Source organism: Microcaecilia unicolor, chromosome 12 (genome assembly GCF_901765095.1).
Source record: "Microcaecilia unicolor chromosome 12, aMicUni1.1, whole genome shotgun sequence".
Taxonomy (NCBI): Eukaryota; Metazoa; Chordata; class Amphibia; order Gymnophiona; family Siphonopidae; genus Microcaecilia; species Microcaecilia unicolor.
The window spans coordinates 110,814,991-110,829,601 of record NC_044042.1 but is presented as its reverse complement, the minus strand read 5'-3'; the positions used below and the strand labels follow the sequence as shown (position 1 = coordinate 110,829,601).

General features: G+C 44.4%; 1 protein-coding gene across 1 annotated transcript in view; it reads right to left on the bottom strand.

Moving 5' to 3' along the window:
* Positions 1–14,390, bottom strand: part of LOC115481413 (alanyl-tRNA editing protein Aarsd1-like) — a 194,239-nt gene extending 179,849 nt beyond the window's left edge. The window contains exons 1-3 of the mRNA XM_030220501.1: positions 14,185–14,390; positions 4,809–4,922; positions 4,192–4,258 (exon numbers count right to left, since the gene is read on the bottom strand). Of these exons, the coding sequence (XP_030076361.1) occupies positions 4,192–4,258; positions 4,809–4,922; positions 14,185–14,189 (186 nt within the window). The 5' untranslated portion in view covers positions 14,190–14,390. The remainder of the gene's footprint in view (positions 1–4,191; positions 4,259–4,808; positions 4,923–14,184) is intronic.
* Positions 14,391–14,611: the final 221 nt, after the last annotated feature.

The window sequence follows — 14,611 nt, the reverse complement described above, 5'->3', positions numbered from 1 at the left end:
CCTGAAGATCAAGTGCAGAAAACTCCTTGAAACCATAGGCTAATCCTCAACTTCTTGAGACTTTCCTGAGTTTATAAGCTTCCTTTTCTTTTTAGCTTCCTATTCTTTTTGTTATATTTTAATTCTGTTGGTTTTAGGAGACGTGGAGGGCACAATCGAACGCAAACGCCTATCTCCATGGGCGTTTATCTCCGAGAACGGGTCCGTGAAGGGGCGGACCGAACCGTATTTTCGAAAAAAATGGAAGTTTTTGAGCTGGGCGTTTGTTTTTTTTAGCGATAATGGAAACAAAAAACGCCCAGCTCAAAAACGTCCTAATCCGAGCCATTTGGTCGTGGGAGGGCCAGGATTGGTAGTACACTGGCCCTCCTGATATGCCAGGACACCAACTGAGCACCCTAGGTCAGTGCGGTGGACTTCAGAAAAAGCTCCCACATGCATAGCTCCTTTACCACGGTTGCTGAGCTCTCAACCCCCCTCCCCCAAAACCCACTACCCACAAATGTACAACACTACCATAGCTCTTAGGGGTGAAGGGGGCACCTACATGTGGTTTTGGAGGCCTCCCATTTACCAGCACAAGTGTTACAGGTGGGGGGGGATGGGCCTGGGTCCACCTGCCTGAAGTGCACTGTGGTACCCACTAAAAGTGCTCCAGGGACCTGCATACATGCAGGCCTCTAGGACTTGTTACTGCTGTATAACATTGGCACACCAGTTTACACCTGAAGACTAATCTCTCCAAAAACGTCCTTTATTGGAATAAGCACGTTTACTCAGTTAACTGCAGATCAGAGGTTGTGCCCCACTGGCAACGAGTCTCCCTGGTACTGAGATGAGCAGTAGGTCCGAGCTGGCAGAATGGTGTACAATGCCCTCTTTCAGCCACATTCAAGGTAAGAACTAAGTTCTGTAACGTGGCTAACACGTGAAAGGGATCTAAAACTGGCTTACAAAAATGGCCACTACCTCATGGACTACCGGAAACAAAACAGGGCACACTCTGACCCAGTAGGCAGGGGGGAAAGCACCATGGGAGAACAGCCTACCAACTACCAAGATCGTGAGACTGTAACACAAGCTAATGAAATCACGGAGCCCAATACCCTACACCCACCACAATGCAATGCTGATGTGACCCTGTAGTGCACCCGAGAGCCACATCAGAACCAGGGAAAGGCTGTCAGAGGATAGAACACATTCTGCTGTCATGGAGGTGGGTACGGCATTTGAAGCTGGCATAGAGACTGGAAAAAAAGCTTTTAAAGTGGGGTTTTTTTTTGGTGGGAGGGGGTTAGTGACCACTGGGGGAGTCTGGAGAGGTCATCCCTGATTCCCTCCAGTGGTCATCTGGGCAGTTGGGGCACTTTTTTGGGACTTGTTTGTGAAAAAAAAAGGGTCCAAAAAAAGTGACCCAAAATCGCGGTAAAAACGCCTTTTTTTTTTTTTTATTATCAGCTAAAGACGCCCATCTCTCCTCGGCTGATAACCACTCCCCAGTCCCACCTCAACCACGCCTCCGACATGCCCCCATCAACTTTATTCATTTCCGTGACGGAATGCAGTTGGAAATGCCCAAAATTGGCTTTCGATTATACCGATTTGGGCGCCTTTGCGAGAAACACGCCCACCTCCCGATTTGGGTCGAAATATAGGCGTTTTTCTCTTTCGATTATAAGCTGGATTATCACCCCAAGGTCTCTCTCCTGGTTTGTGCTATCAGTGTCTCACCCCAGGGGCGGACTGATGGTGATCTGGGCCCCTGGGTACTACCCTATTGTCCCAATGGTCAGTACACCTCTGTTTCACCCCAATGTGTATTACTGCTCCCCTACAGTCCTGCACCCAAATTTTATAAAAGTCACAAAACACACCTATTTTAGAAAGACAACACAGATACCTAAAATTTACTTGTAAAACGCCCCCCCCCCCCCCCATAGCTTTATCATAAATTTACCCTTGCTCTAAAGGTATGTGTGTAAAAACGTGTAATTTTATAAAATGTGTACTTAGCAACTCCACCCAAACTATGCCGCTGACCAACTGCATACAATACGCATGTACGCATGTGCCATCCTGATGTCATGCATGGGTGTGTTTTACTAAGATGCACTAATTGCAAAATTAGCGGATTTGGTTTTAAGGCTTTTTCTTTTTAGGCTTTTTGCTGGTTAGGGTTCAGTAATAATGCCTGCAAGAACCTTAAAAGAAAAGCCCTTTAAAACAAATATGTTAGTTTGGCAATTAATGTGTCTTAGAAAAAGAATGTGCGTTATATGCATGGGCGTTACACCAATTTATTTTTACATGGAGGGGGATTTTTGAAAGAACGTCCCAAGTCAAAATTGGATCGTCCTGCTCAGAACATCAAAAAAAAAAATACGTCCATTTAAACAGCCATTTTTGAACATGAAAAACGGGATTTCTTGTTCAAAAATATGTGAGCAGAACATTTTTGCACTGAAAATGTCCAAAATGAAACATCCATAGCAACATAGTAAATGACGGCAGATAAAGACCTGAATGGCCCATCCAGTCTGCCCAACAAGATAAACTCATTTTACGTGGTATGTGATACTTTATATGTACACCCGAGTTTGATTTGTCCTTGCCATTCTCAGGGCACAGACCGTAGAAGTCTGCCCAGCACTGTTCTTATACTAAATGTTCTGAAGATAACGTCGAAGCCCCTTAAAATTTACACTCAAGCCCTTCCATATCTATTCAGTCCGATCAGGGCGTAGACCGTAGAAGTCTGCCCAGCACCAAAATATGAACGCAAAAAAAAACCAGGAACAAAACCGTCTTCATTTGCACAAAAATGGCCACACAGACGTCCCTGCAGAGCAGAGGGGCAGCCTAGTGGTCAATGCACTGGACTTTAAACAATGGAACCAGATACAAATCCACCTTAATTCCAGATAAACATCTCCTGTACGTAAAGGTCCACCACTACAGTAGCCATCACACTTGCAAGTGTCTTATAAATTTTGGTACAGGAGATATTTCTATGTTCCAGGAGGGCTCATATATTTGTGCAGAAATGAAAGAGTTAAAGTAGGAGTTACACCTGGTTCCCGTTGTTCAAAGTGCACTACACTGACCATTAGGCTACTCCTTACACTTGCTTGCTGCTCAATTAGGAATGGCCATAATACCCAGTGGCGTACCAAGGGGGGGCGGTGGGTGCGGTCCACCCCGGGTGCACGCCGCTGGGGGGGGGGGTGCCGCGCACCTGTCGGCTCCGCTCGTTCCGTGCTCCCTCTGCCCCGGAACAGGTTACTTCCTGTTCCGGGGCAGAGGGAGCATGGAACGAGCGAAGCCGACAGGCGCGCAGCACCCCCCCAGCAGGTAAAAATGCACCCCGGGGGGGGGGCTGTCCTTTCGCCAGGGGGGAGGGGGTGTCCTTTCGTCGGGGGTGTGGGGATCACGCTGCACCGGGGGGGGGGGGGGGCGCATCAGTGATCCGCCCCAGGAGTCAGCCACCCTAGGAACGTCACTGATAATACCTGAAGCTATCATACAGCCTGGTATCCACTGTCATTTTTGCTTCTTAGAGGCGTGGGACTGGGTCAGTAAACACTGAGAGATTAAGGATGGGGTCATGCCTTCATCTCTCCTGTGGTCAGCTGCTCAATCAGGCCACCTTTTTGTACCCTAGACTTCACTGAAACCTCTTCTTTTTTTTTTTTTTGTCTTGGATGTTTCTTTCTGCTCCATTATCACTGAAAGACGTCCTAATTTTGGGCCTGCCCTAGTCCCACCCGTAACACGCTTCCAACATGTACCCTTGCTGTTTGGACATACTGCAGTGTAAAACTTCCACATTCTGCCTTTCAAAAATCATGATTTGGGCATTTTCAGCAGGTGGCCATCTCAAAATGGCCAAAAAAAAGTCCATCTGCTTCGAAAAAGAGCACCATAGACTCACTATTTGCACATTACATATGCGTGCACATTATTGCATAAAAATACAGTAGGAGCCAACTTTTCAAAATTATTAGGGGTGCTAAGCCCAGTGGAAATAACCCTTCCCTGGACACATACATGGAATTTTCTAAATATTGTGGGTGCTCAAGCACCCATAGCACCCACAGAGTCGGGTCCTATGGTTTCCTTCTTCATCCAGCTAGCATGCAATACGGAGGGCGGGATAACCAACCAGTGAAAAGATGCCATGTTAGTACTTACGCCTGGTTGAACTGTGTCATACAACTGGATCTCATTGTACATTTCAACTCCATCGGCATTCATGCACCTGTCCTCAAAAACAGAGACACCAATATAACCAGGAAAACATTTAGATTAAAAAAAAAAGAAAAAAAACAAAACAGCTGTGTACACCCAGGTGTCCTGATGCCTGAGATAGTCTTGTATAGAGGTCGACCAAGTTTCAGTTTTGGATCAAGCTTCAGCACTGAAACTGGCCAAATATTTGTGTTCGACCTTGTTTTGGTTTTGGCCAAAACCAAAACTTTATGCTGTGTCCCCTAGCTCAGGAGGTCATGGCAGCCATTTTGGCAGAGGAGCAGACATGGGCAGGAGCAACTGGGGATCATTCCAGCCCCAATTAGCTAGTAGACCACTAGGGGGATGCTCATTCTGCTCAGGGGGGGGGGGGGGGGGGGGGGGAGGGAGGATTCATTCTGTGCGGGGGTGGGGCTGAGCCAGGTCCTAGGGGCCAGAGTGGCGAATTTCAGCCACAGATTTGGTTTCAGTCAAAACCGAAGAAACCGATTTTGACCACCCCCTATTCTGAAGGAGGAATGTTGTTCATTCTGCTACCAGACTGAGATGCACTGACTTACCTAAAGACCAGCTTCTGCCTTTCAATGTCTACTTTAACATCTTGGCTATCTTCCACACAAAACTCCAGAAAGACGTATTTCGGGCGGTCGTACCAGAGGGTTTTTGCAGGTTGTCTTTAAAAAATAAATAAACAAACAAACATAGAGATCCAGTAGGAATCAGTTCTAAAAGAAATTTAAAATTACACTTAGGGCCATAACAAGGGACGGACAAAAGGGTGATAAGCCATGAGAACCCCATGCATGCTTACAGACTGACTCAAAAATGCAGCAAGGTTGACAGGGAAGGGGGATACTGAAAGCAACCTTTGCACACAGCACCATTTTGTCCAGCAACTATCCTGATTACACAGTTCCCAAGTGAGGTGGATTATATCAGTAATGTATGGTGAGATCCTGAATGAGGTAAGAGACAGAAACATCACAAGCTGTGCAACACCCTCCCCCCCCCCCCCCCCCCCCCCAGCTGCTCCCATTGTACTCTCACTCTGTCCATTTCAATGACATCAGTAAGGGAAGCCAATGGACAGGGCACCCTATGCGGTCACACCAGCCACACATAGCTAGCTACAGCCCTGCCTAGATACAAAGTAATAAGATAGATTCTGTAGTACTGTACCTATCTTGTCCCCATCTATATATATCTGCACTTGGCCCCTCAGCTACCTGGTAATCTGTATTGAAGAAAAGCAATAGCATCATATCTATGTTATTTGAATGTTCTAATGCGTGCTTTAGATGTTTCATTAATATTATGCAGATGTATTACATCTATGTTATTCAAATGTTCTATTGTATTGCTTTTTAGATGTTTCATTAGTATTATGCCGACATTGAATTATATCTTTGTTATTTGAATGTTCTTTGATGCTGTCTTATGATATTGTTTGTACTGTACTGATTCAAAACCTTGTTATTTCAGCAAGCATATGGTATAACAGTGGAAAAATAGATGTATTTATTTATTTATTAGGATTTTATTTACTGCCTTTTTGAAGACAAGAATAAGTCAAACATAAGCAATAGACAATTACAGCAGTAACAATAGAAACATAGAAACATCACAGCAGATAAGGGCCAAATGGCCCATCCAGTCTGCCCATCCTCAGTAACCACTAACCACTAAGGAATTGCAAATGCCTGTCCCACGCTTTCTTAAACTCTAACACAGTCCCCATCTCCACAACGTCCACCACCCTTTCCGTGAGAGCATTTTCTTAGATTCCTCCTAAGTCTATTTCCTTTTAACTTCATCATATCCCCCCCTCATTCTAGAGTTTTCCTTCATTTGAAAAAGGCTCACCTCCTGTATATTGACGCCACTGAGGTATTTAAATGTCTCTATGATATCCCCCGTCTCTTGCCTCTCTTCCTGCTTATACATATTGAGTTTCATGAGCCTGTCCCTATATATTTTATGACAAAGACCGCTTACCAATATTGTAGCTGCCCTCTGGACCGACTCCATCCTGTTTATATCTATCCGTAGGTGCGGTCTCCAGAATTGCACACAGTACTCTACATGGGACCTCACCAGAGACTTATACAGGGGCACTATCACTTCTTTTTTCCTGCTGGACATCCCTCTCCTTATGCACCCAAGCATCTTTCTGGCTTTGGCCATTGCCTTTTCCACCTGTTTGGCCACCTTAAGGTCATCAGACACAATCACCCCCCCCCAAGTTCCGCTCTTCTTTCATACACAAAAGCACTTCACACCCTATAATATACCTTTCCCTTGGATTCTTGTACCCCAAGTGCATGACCCTGCATTTCTTAGCATTAAATCTTAGTTGCCAATTATCAGACCATTCTTCAAGCTTCTTCATACCATCTATATCTTCTGGGGTGTCCACCCTAATACAGAGTTTGGTATCATCTGCAAAGAGACAAACCTTACCAGACAGTTCTTCCACAATATCACTCATGAAGATGTTAAAAAGAGCCGGCCCGAGGACCGAACCCTGCGGTACACCACTGATAGCAGCCCTTTCCTCAGAGCAAGCTCCATTTACCACTACTCTCCATCTCATTCCACTTAACCAGTTTTTAACTCAGTCACTTTAGGTCCCACACCAAGGGCATTCAGTTTATTAATCAGTCGCCTGTGCGGGACCTTCTTCCATTGGTTGAAGAGCCAAGCTTTCACCTGCTTCCTGAAGTAGAGATAGTCTTGTGTTAAGCAAAGCCTTTCAGGGTATAACATCTGAGATAGAGATTTGCCACAATATGTTGTTAGGCTGGACTCAGTGTATGTCTATAACTGATTAAGTAGGGATTATTATTGAATAAGGCCTGATGAAATGCGAGTAAGATGTTATGTTGTTACTTTATTATATGTTTTAATTATGTATGTTATTATTATTATTAGCCGCCTAGAACATTTTGGATTGTGCGGGAATGCAAGTGATGATGATAATGTAAATGTATCATATTTCTGTTATATGATTGTTCTAATTGCTGTTAAATGTGTAATGTTAAATATTAAATGTGGCTGCCGGGTAGACTGACCGACCGTCTGACCGACCATCGGATCGGGTCGCCAAAGGCCACCGAGGGCTGGCCACGTCTTCCTCCTTACTATTGGAGCGCAGCGCCACCCTGCCGGACCTCAACACTCCCCAGACTCCCAGCCCCGAGTGCTAACTGTTCGACATCCCCTCATCTCCACAACGCAGCGGCCTTTCCTCGGACTCCTGCCTTCAACCACCGAAATAGCTCTCAGAACTACAGAGTCTCTATATCCTGGAACAACACATCTGAATATTTAATGGCCTCTTCCCAGACCCCTACATCCAACCACCGACACAACCCTAGGAACCACAGAGTCCCGACACCCTGAGATGGCTCATCTTGGTATCTAACCTTGAGTAAATTATCTACACTTAATCAATACATGAAACACCAGAGCCACCACAGATACCAACAACTCAAAGACAAGCCAAAAATACATAAAACACACAAAGCCAGAATACAAGACTCCATCCCAAAGTACAAAATCCTACTACGCACCCTATCAAATCGGCATACCAATAGCCCAAGTGAATTGATACCATAATGAACACCGTCAAACTACTCCTAGCAATCTACTCCTTATCCCAGATCCATCTACCACCCCACTCGCAGAAATCAACACTATACCCATACTACACAATTACCAAATACTGACCAGACACACCACACCTCAGCAAACCAACAACCACCAAAACAAAGGAAGAACACCAACATGTGTACAACCTCAACAAAAGGAAAAGAAAGGTCAAAAAAACCCACACAAACTGAGAAACGACAACTGACAAAAGTCCACATAACACCGAACACAGAAGACCCATACCAAAAAATAGTAGGCTACGTCAATGCCAGATCCGTAGTAAACACAACAACAATAGTAACAGACTGGATCATGTCAGCAAAACTGGATTTACTCTTCATTACTGAAACCTGGATCCATAATCAGGAAGACCCTATCATCTTAAACCTATGTCCGCCAGGATATAAAATCATTCACTGGACCAGAAAAGAAAAAAAGAGGAGAGGGCATAGCACTTATATACCGATCTCATCTCACCATCGAAACCACTGCCAAATCCATGACAACCCATCTCAAAATAGTGTTTCCGTCCATCTAGTTTCTGTTATTAGTAGGTTCTGATCAGTGGACAGTTTGTGTGAGATGAGGTTGAGTGTATGCCCCTTCGCATGGGTTGTTTGCATGTGTGGCCATGTAAGATCACATAAATTAAGGAAGTCCTTGCGTTGGTGGAGTTTGGGTCTTCTAGGTGAAGGTTAATGTCTCCTAATACTAGTATATTGGAGTTGGATACACATGTGTTTGAAATTAAGTCCATGAAGTCTGACTGGCTTTCATTCCAGTTGCATGGTGGTCTGTAAAACAGGACACAATTTAGATGGTCGAGCAGGATTTTATGGTGGATTCTGACTGAGGCTATTTTGAGATGGGTTGTCATGGATTTGGCAGTGGTTTCGATGGTGAGATGAGATCGGTATATAAGTGCTATGCCCTCTCCTCTTTTTTTTCTTTTCTGTTAGTGCACCTCTGCTCCTAATGGCTCGCAATATTTCAGTTTTGTGCACATAACTGAGCAGCTTGAAGATGACCACTCAGGGCTTCGCCTCCGCTGCTCTTCACGGGCCTAAGCGATGTGCTCGCTCAATGCACAGCTCTCCCGCCTCTGACTTTAATTGTAGACTTTTATTCAACCACTTTTCCAGGAAACCTCTGAGCTCGGGCTCGGTGATTTTTTTAGGCACACCTACCAGACGCAGGTTCCCTCTCCGAGATCCATTTTTGACATAATCTATTTGTCTTCTAGCACCCGTATTCTTTTATGTAGGTCATCCTTTCCAGATTCCAACTGCAGTACCTTATCTTCAAGATCTGACACTCGCTGACAATATGCTGAGAATTCACCTTTCAATCCCTCCAGCCTTCCGTCAACGGTATCGAGCTTGTCCGAAACTCCTTGCAATCGCTGATCCAGAGAGGCGTCGATGGCTTTTCTCACTTCGGTCACAATTTCCGCGACCCATGCGGAGCTAAATGCTGTTTGCCCTGAGTCGCCATCATCTGCCATTTTGTTTTCGCTTTGGCGCGTTTTATCCTTTTCCTTTCACGGAGCACGAAGAGCCATCGCTTTCCAGCAATAGAATCTTGTACCAGTCCTCTCTCTGGATCGTTCTCCGATACTTGGCTACAATTATGTTTGGCAAGCCCTTTTTAGAAATATTGTTTTTCGGGGTAAGAACCGGGAGCGCTCCTCACTCACAGCCGCTTCCTAGCTCAGCATCACGTGACCCCCAGCTAGACTTATTTTTGGAAAAACAAAATATGAAAGGGCAAAACCACTAAGAAAGAAACTACACTGGCTACCACTTAAAGAATGTACTACGTTCAAGATCTGCACGATTGTTCATGAAATCATTCACGGAGATGCCCTGACCTACATGATGGACCTCGTTGACCTACCACCCAGAAATGCTAAAAGATCGGCCCAAACTTTTCTTAATTTACACTTTCCCAGTTGTAAAGGATTAAAATACAGACCAGCTTCTCATACTTGAGCACGCAGCTGTGGAATGCACTGCCAAGAAACTTGAAAACAATTAACGAAATAGCTAACTTTCGCAAATCACTAAAAACCTCTCTCTTCAACAAGGCCTACATGAGAACTCATAACATAACTTTATCTCTCCCTCACTCCGGCCTTACTCTGAATGTCTTCTTCCTTTTATTCACTTGAACAATTCTTCTTGTCATCCCTTGATCTCATTGTAACTCGAGCTGTATTATGTAACCTGTATGGCGATGCTATAACAGATCTCTGTAAGCCACACTGAGCCTGCAAATAGGTGGGAAAATGTGGGATACAAGTGCAATAAATAAATAAATAAATAAATGGACCGACCATTACAAACTAAACCTATCCCTAAAATGGCAGAAAAGGGGTCCTATCCACATATGAGAACTTACAACTACACCACGAGAGGCCAAATAGATTCAGATACATTCTGGCAACAGATATACAATAATGATTGGACTGCACAAACGGACTCCATATACTACCTCTCAGAATGGGACAACAGATGTAGATACATATTAGATGAAATAGCACCCTTACGAACAAGAACTTCACGCAGACACAACTTGCTATTGTGATTCAATTAAAAATTGAAAAAATTAAAAACACAATCCAGGAAACTGGAACGCGCATGGAAAAAAAATAAAAGACAAACACAAACTCAACGCATGGAAACAAATACAAAGGAAATACAAATACGCATACTACAAAACTAAAATTGGGCCAGATTACAAAAACATGAAGGAACTATACCATTTCGTGAACTAACTACTAGACACAACGCCAGTCATCACATCCAACACTGACATCCCATCTGCAGACAACCTTGCTAAATACTTCAAATGAAAAAATTGCAAACCTACGTAAAACTCTACCTCCGGACAACACGGACATAGAAAACTTCATTAATGGTCTAGACCCAATCCCTGGTGAATACCCAGCGGACCGAATCTGGTCAAATTTCGCCCTCCTCACCGCCGATACAGTTACCCAGGCACTTAAAAAATACTCCAACAGCCAACAGACACCTGCCCCAGCTACCTAATAAAATCCGCCCCCCACTGCTTCATAACAGATCTCACATCCTACTTAAACTTCATGCTTCAACAAGGTATTTTCCCCAAAGAAAAAGGCAACATCCTACTCACCCCAATACCGAAAGACACCAAGAATAAAACAAATGACATCAGCAACTATCGCCCAGTAGCATCTGTCCCATTAGTAGTCAAACTAATGGAAGGATTGGTAACCAAACAACTTAATGATTACATGAACAAATTCACAATACTACACGAGTCACAATCAGGATTTCGTCCCCTACACAGCACCGAAACAGTACTACTTACTCTCCTAACCAAATTCAAGCAGGAAATAGCAATAGTTAAAAGCATTCTTCTCCTCCAATTTGACATGTCCAGTGCCTTCGACATGGTCAACCACAACATACTGCTAACACTCCTAGATTACTTCGGAATCAGTGGAAACATTCTCAAATGGATCAAGGGTTTTCTAACCACCAGAACATATCAAGTGAAATCAAGCACAAATATATCATCACCTTGGAAACCAGACTGCGGAGTACCGCAAGGTTCTCCATTATCATCGATCCTCTTCAACCTCATGATGACCCCACTAGCCAAGGCCTTATCCATCCAAGGCCTTAACCCTTTCATTTACGCTGATGACGTCACAATATACATCCCCTACAAACACGACCTGGCAGAAATCACCAAGAAAATCAAGCTCAGCTTAAACATCATGAACTCATGGGCAAATGCATTCCAACTAAAACTCAACACAGAAAAAAACATATTGTCTCATCATCTCATCCCAATACAATACAAAGCGCTGATAAGAAAGGATAAGAAGGACTTTGAAAGGAAGAGGCAAAAACACATAGTAAACATTTTTTCAGGTATATAAAAAGCAGGAAACTGGCAAAACAATCAATTGGGCCACTGGATGACTGGGGAGTAAAAGGACTCAGAGAAGATAAAGAAATAGTGGAAAGATTAAATGAGTTCTTTGCCTTGGCCTTCACCAAGCAAGATTTGGTTGGGATACCAGTGCCGGACAGGGTATTCGAGGCTGACGAGTCGGAGAAACTTAATGAAATCTCTGTAAACCTGGATGATGTAATGGGGCAGTTCTGCAAATTAAAGAGTAGCAAATCTCCTGGGCCGGATGGCATTCATCCCAGGGTACTGATGGAACTAAAAAATGAGCTTGCGGAGTTACTGTTGTTGAAATGTAATTTATCCTTAAAATGAAGCGTGGTACCGGAAGATTGGAGGGTCGCTAATGTAACGCCGATTTTTAAGAAAGGTTCCACGAGATCCGGGGAATTATAGACCGGAGAGTCTGACGTCGGTGCCGGGCAAAATGGTAGAGACTATTATTAAGAACAAAATAACAGAGCACATTCTAAAGCATGGATTTAGTGAAGGGAAGTCTTGCCTCACCAATCTACTGCATTTCTTTGAAGGGTTAAACAAACATGTCGACAAAGGTGAGCCGGTGGACATTGTGTATCTGGATTTTCAGAAAGCGTTTGACAAAGTCCCTCATGAAAGGCTCCAGAGGAGTTAGAGAGTCATGGGATCGGAGGCAGTGTATTGTTATGGATTAGAAACTGGTTGAAAGATAGGAAACAGAGTAGGGTTAATGGTCACTATTCGCAATGGAGAAGGGTGGTTAGTGGGGTCCCTCAGGGATCTGTGCTGAGACCATTGCTTTTTAACATTTTCATAGAGGTGGGGGTAACTAGCGAAGTTATCAAATTTGCTGATGACAAAAAGATAGAGGTAGGTGGGGGAAGAGTCAATGATTGAAACGTACAGTCGAGCAGAGATTCACCATGGAGTGAAATGAAAACAGCCATGTTAACCATATGAGACTCTACCTCACATAGTAAACCTATAAAGCTAACTCGTTTCATATTCTCTGCTATTTTGTATTTGTTTGGACTATTTCTAGAATAAGCAGCATAAAATGTATTGTACTTTTTTTGGGATCTTGCCAGGTACTCATGACCTGGATTGGCCACTGTTGGAAGCAGGATGCTGGGCTTGATAGACCTTCGGTCTGTCCCAGTATGGCAATACTTTACGTACTTATAAAGTGGAGCAGAACTAAGGCCCATCCATCCTGGCATCCTGTCTCTAGCTGCAGCAAGCAGTGGGTGGTTGAAGGCAGAGTATGAGAAACAGGTGTAGTGAATGAATGTAAGAATCCAGATGTAGGTGATTAGAAATCCTGTTATTGTCCTGACTCCAGTGCAGGGGCGTAGCCAGACAACCAATTTTGGGTGGGCCTGAGCCCAAAATGGATGGGCACAGAATTCAGCTCCTCCTGGACCCCCTCCGCTCTGCTCTCCCCCTACCCTCATACACAAAATATTAAATACCTCATCTGGTGGGGATCCCCAAATTGCACCAGCTGAAGATTTCTTCTTCCTCAGGCAGCCAGTGCTTTTCCAAACAGCAGCTGACAGGCAGCGCTTGACTTGAGTTGACGCCGCTGGCAGTAGTCCGTACGTGCTCAGTGCTTCTGCATGGGTGAAAACTGAGCATGTGCAGAGGGGCTGGTATGTGGTGCCAGCTGCCATTTGGAAGAGCATTGGCTGCCTGAGGAGGAAATCTTTAGCTGATGGGGATTCCCACCAGCCACAGCACGAGTGCCACAATTTTGGGTGAGTTTAAGTCCAAATTGGGTGTGCCACCACAGCTCCAGTACCATCCTGCCTTCATTCTGCAGTGGAAGAATAGCCTGGTGGTTAGAGCACTGGACTAACAACCTGGAAAGCCCAGTTTAAAATCCCACTGCTGATCCTTATAATCTTGGGCAAGTCACTTAACCCTCAGATACAAACTTAGATTGAGAGCCCTCTAGGGACAGAAAGATACCTATTATACCTGAATGTAATGCACCTTGAGCTACTACTGAAAAAAAAAAGTGTGAGCTAAATCCATTCCCACCATCCTCCACCATCCTAAAAATTACAGATACATATATTTTAAGAGAGCCAGCAAGTGATACCAGCCTTACGCTCCTCCACTAGGGTTGAGAACTAGCTCCAGAATTGCCCAACAGGGTTGATCCAGTCCAGGTTTGCATGCAGGGACTTGTAGTCTTGCTTTTCTTAATGCAATTGGGGTAAAACCTAAACTGGATCCAGGTTCACTGTTGGGTGAACCTGGATCTGGTTGGCAACTCTGTCCCCCACTAGAAGAAGAATAGGCTGCTGAAATCTCTGATCACAGCACAAACACACCTACCTCATGGCTGTCCTGCTGCTTGCTAAACTGAGGGTGGATGAATGGATTTGTTCTCTTTATAGGCAGGATATTGGCTGTGAAGGCATTCCAGAGCCTCTCCACTAGGATATAGGGTAAAGGCGTTTGAATGGAGCTTCTGGGTTGTGCCTGAACAGGGTATGACTCAGACACTATCCTTTTGGGCTTGTGGTAAGGGTAGTGACTTGTGTTCTCTGTCTCTCTTCTGAGCTGGCTATAATTAGACTTGTCAGCTGTCACTTTCCTTATATAAACTCTCTCCCCCACCCCTTCTGAGCAGGAGACCCCCAATAGAGTGCTTTCTAGATCCTTCCAGAGGCCTAGACACCAAACAAAGAAACTTTTGGATTCTCCCAGCACCTTGAGGGTTTCCAAGGGGTGTAATGTAACTGGAAACTATTTAATCTGC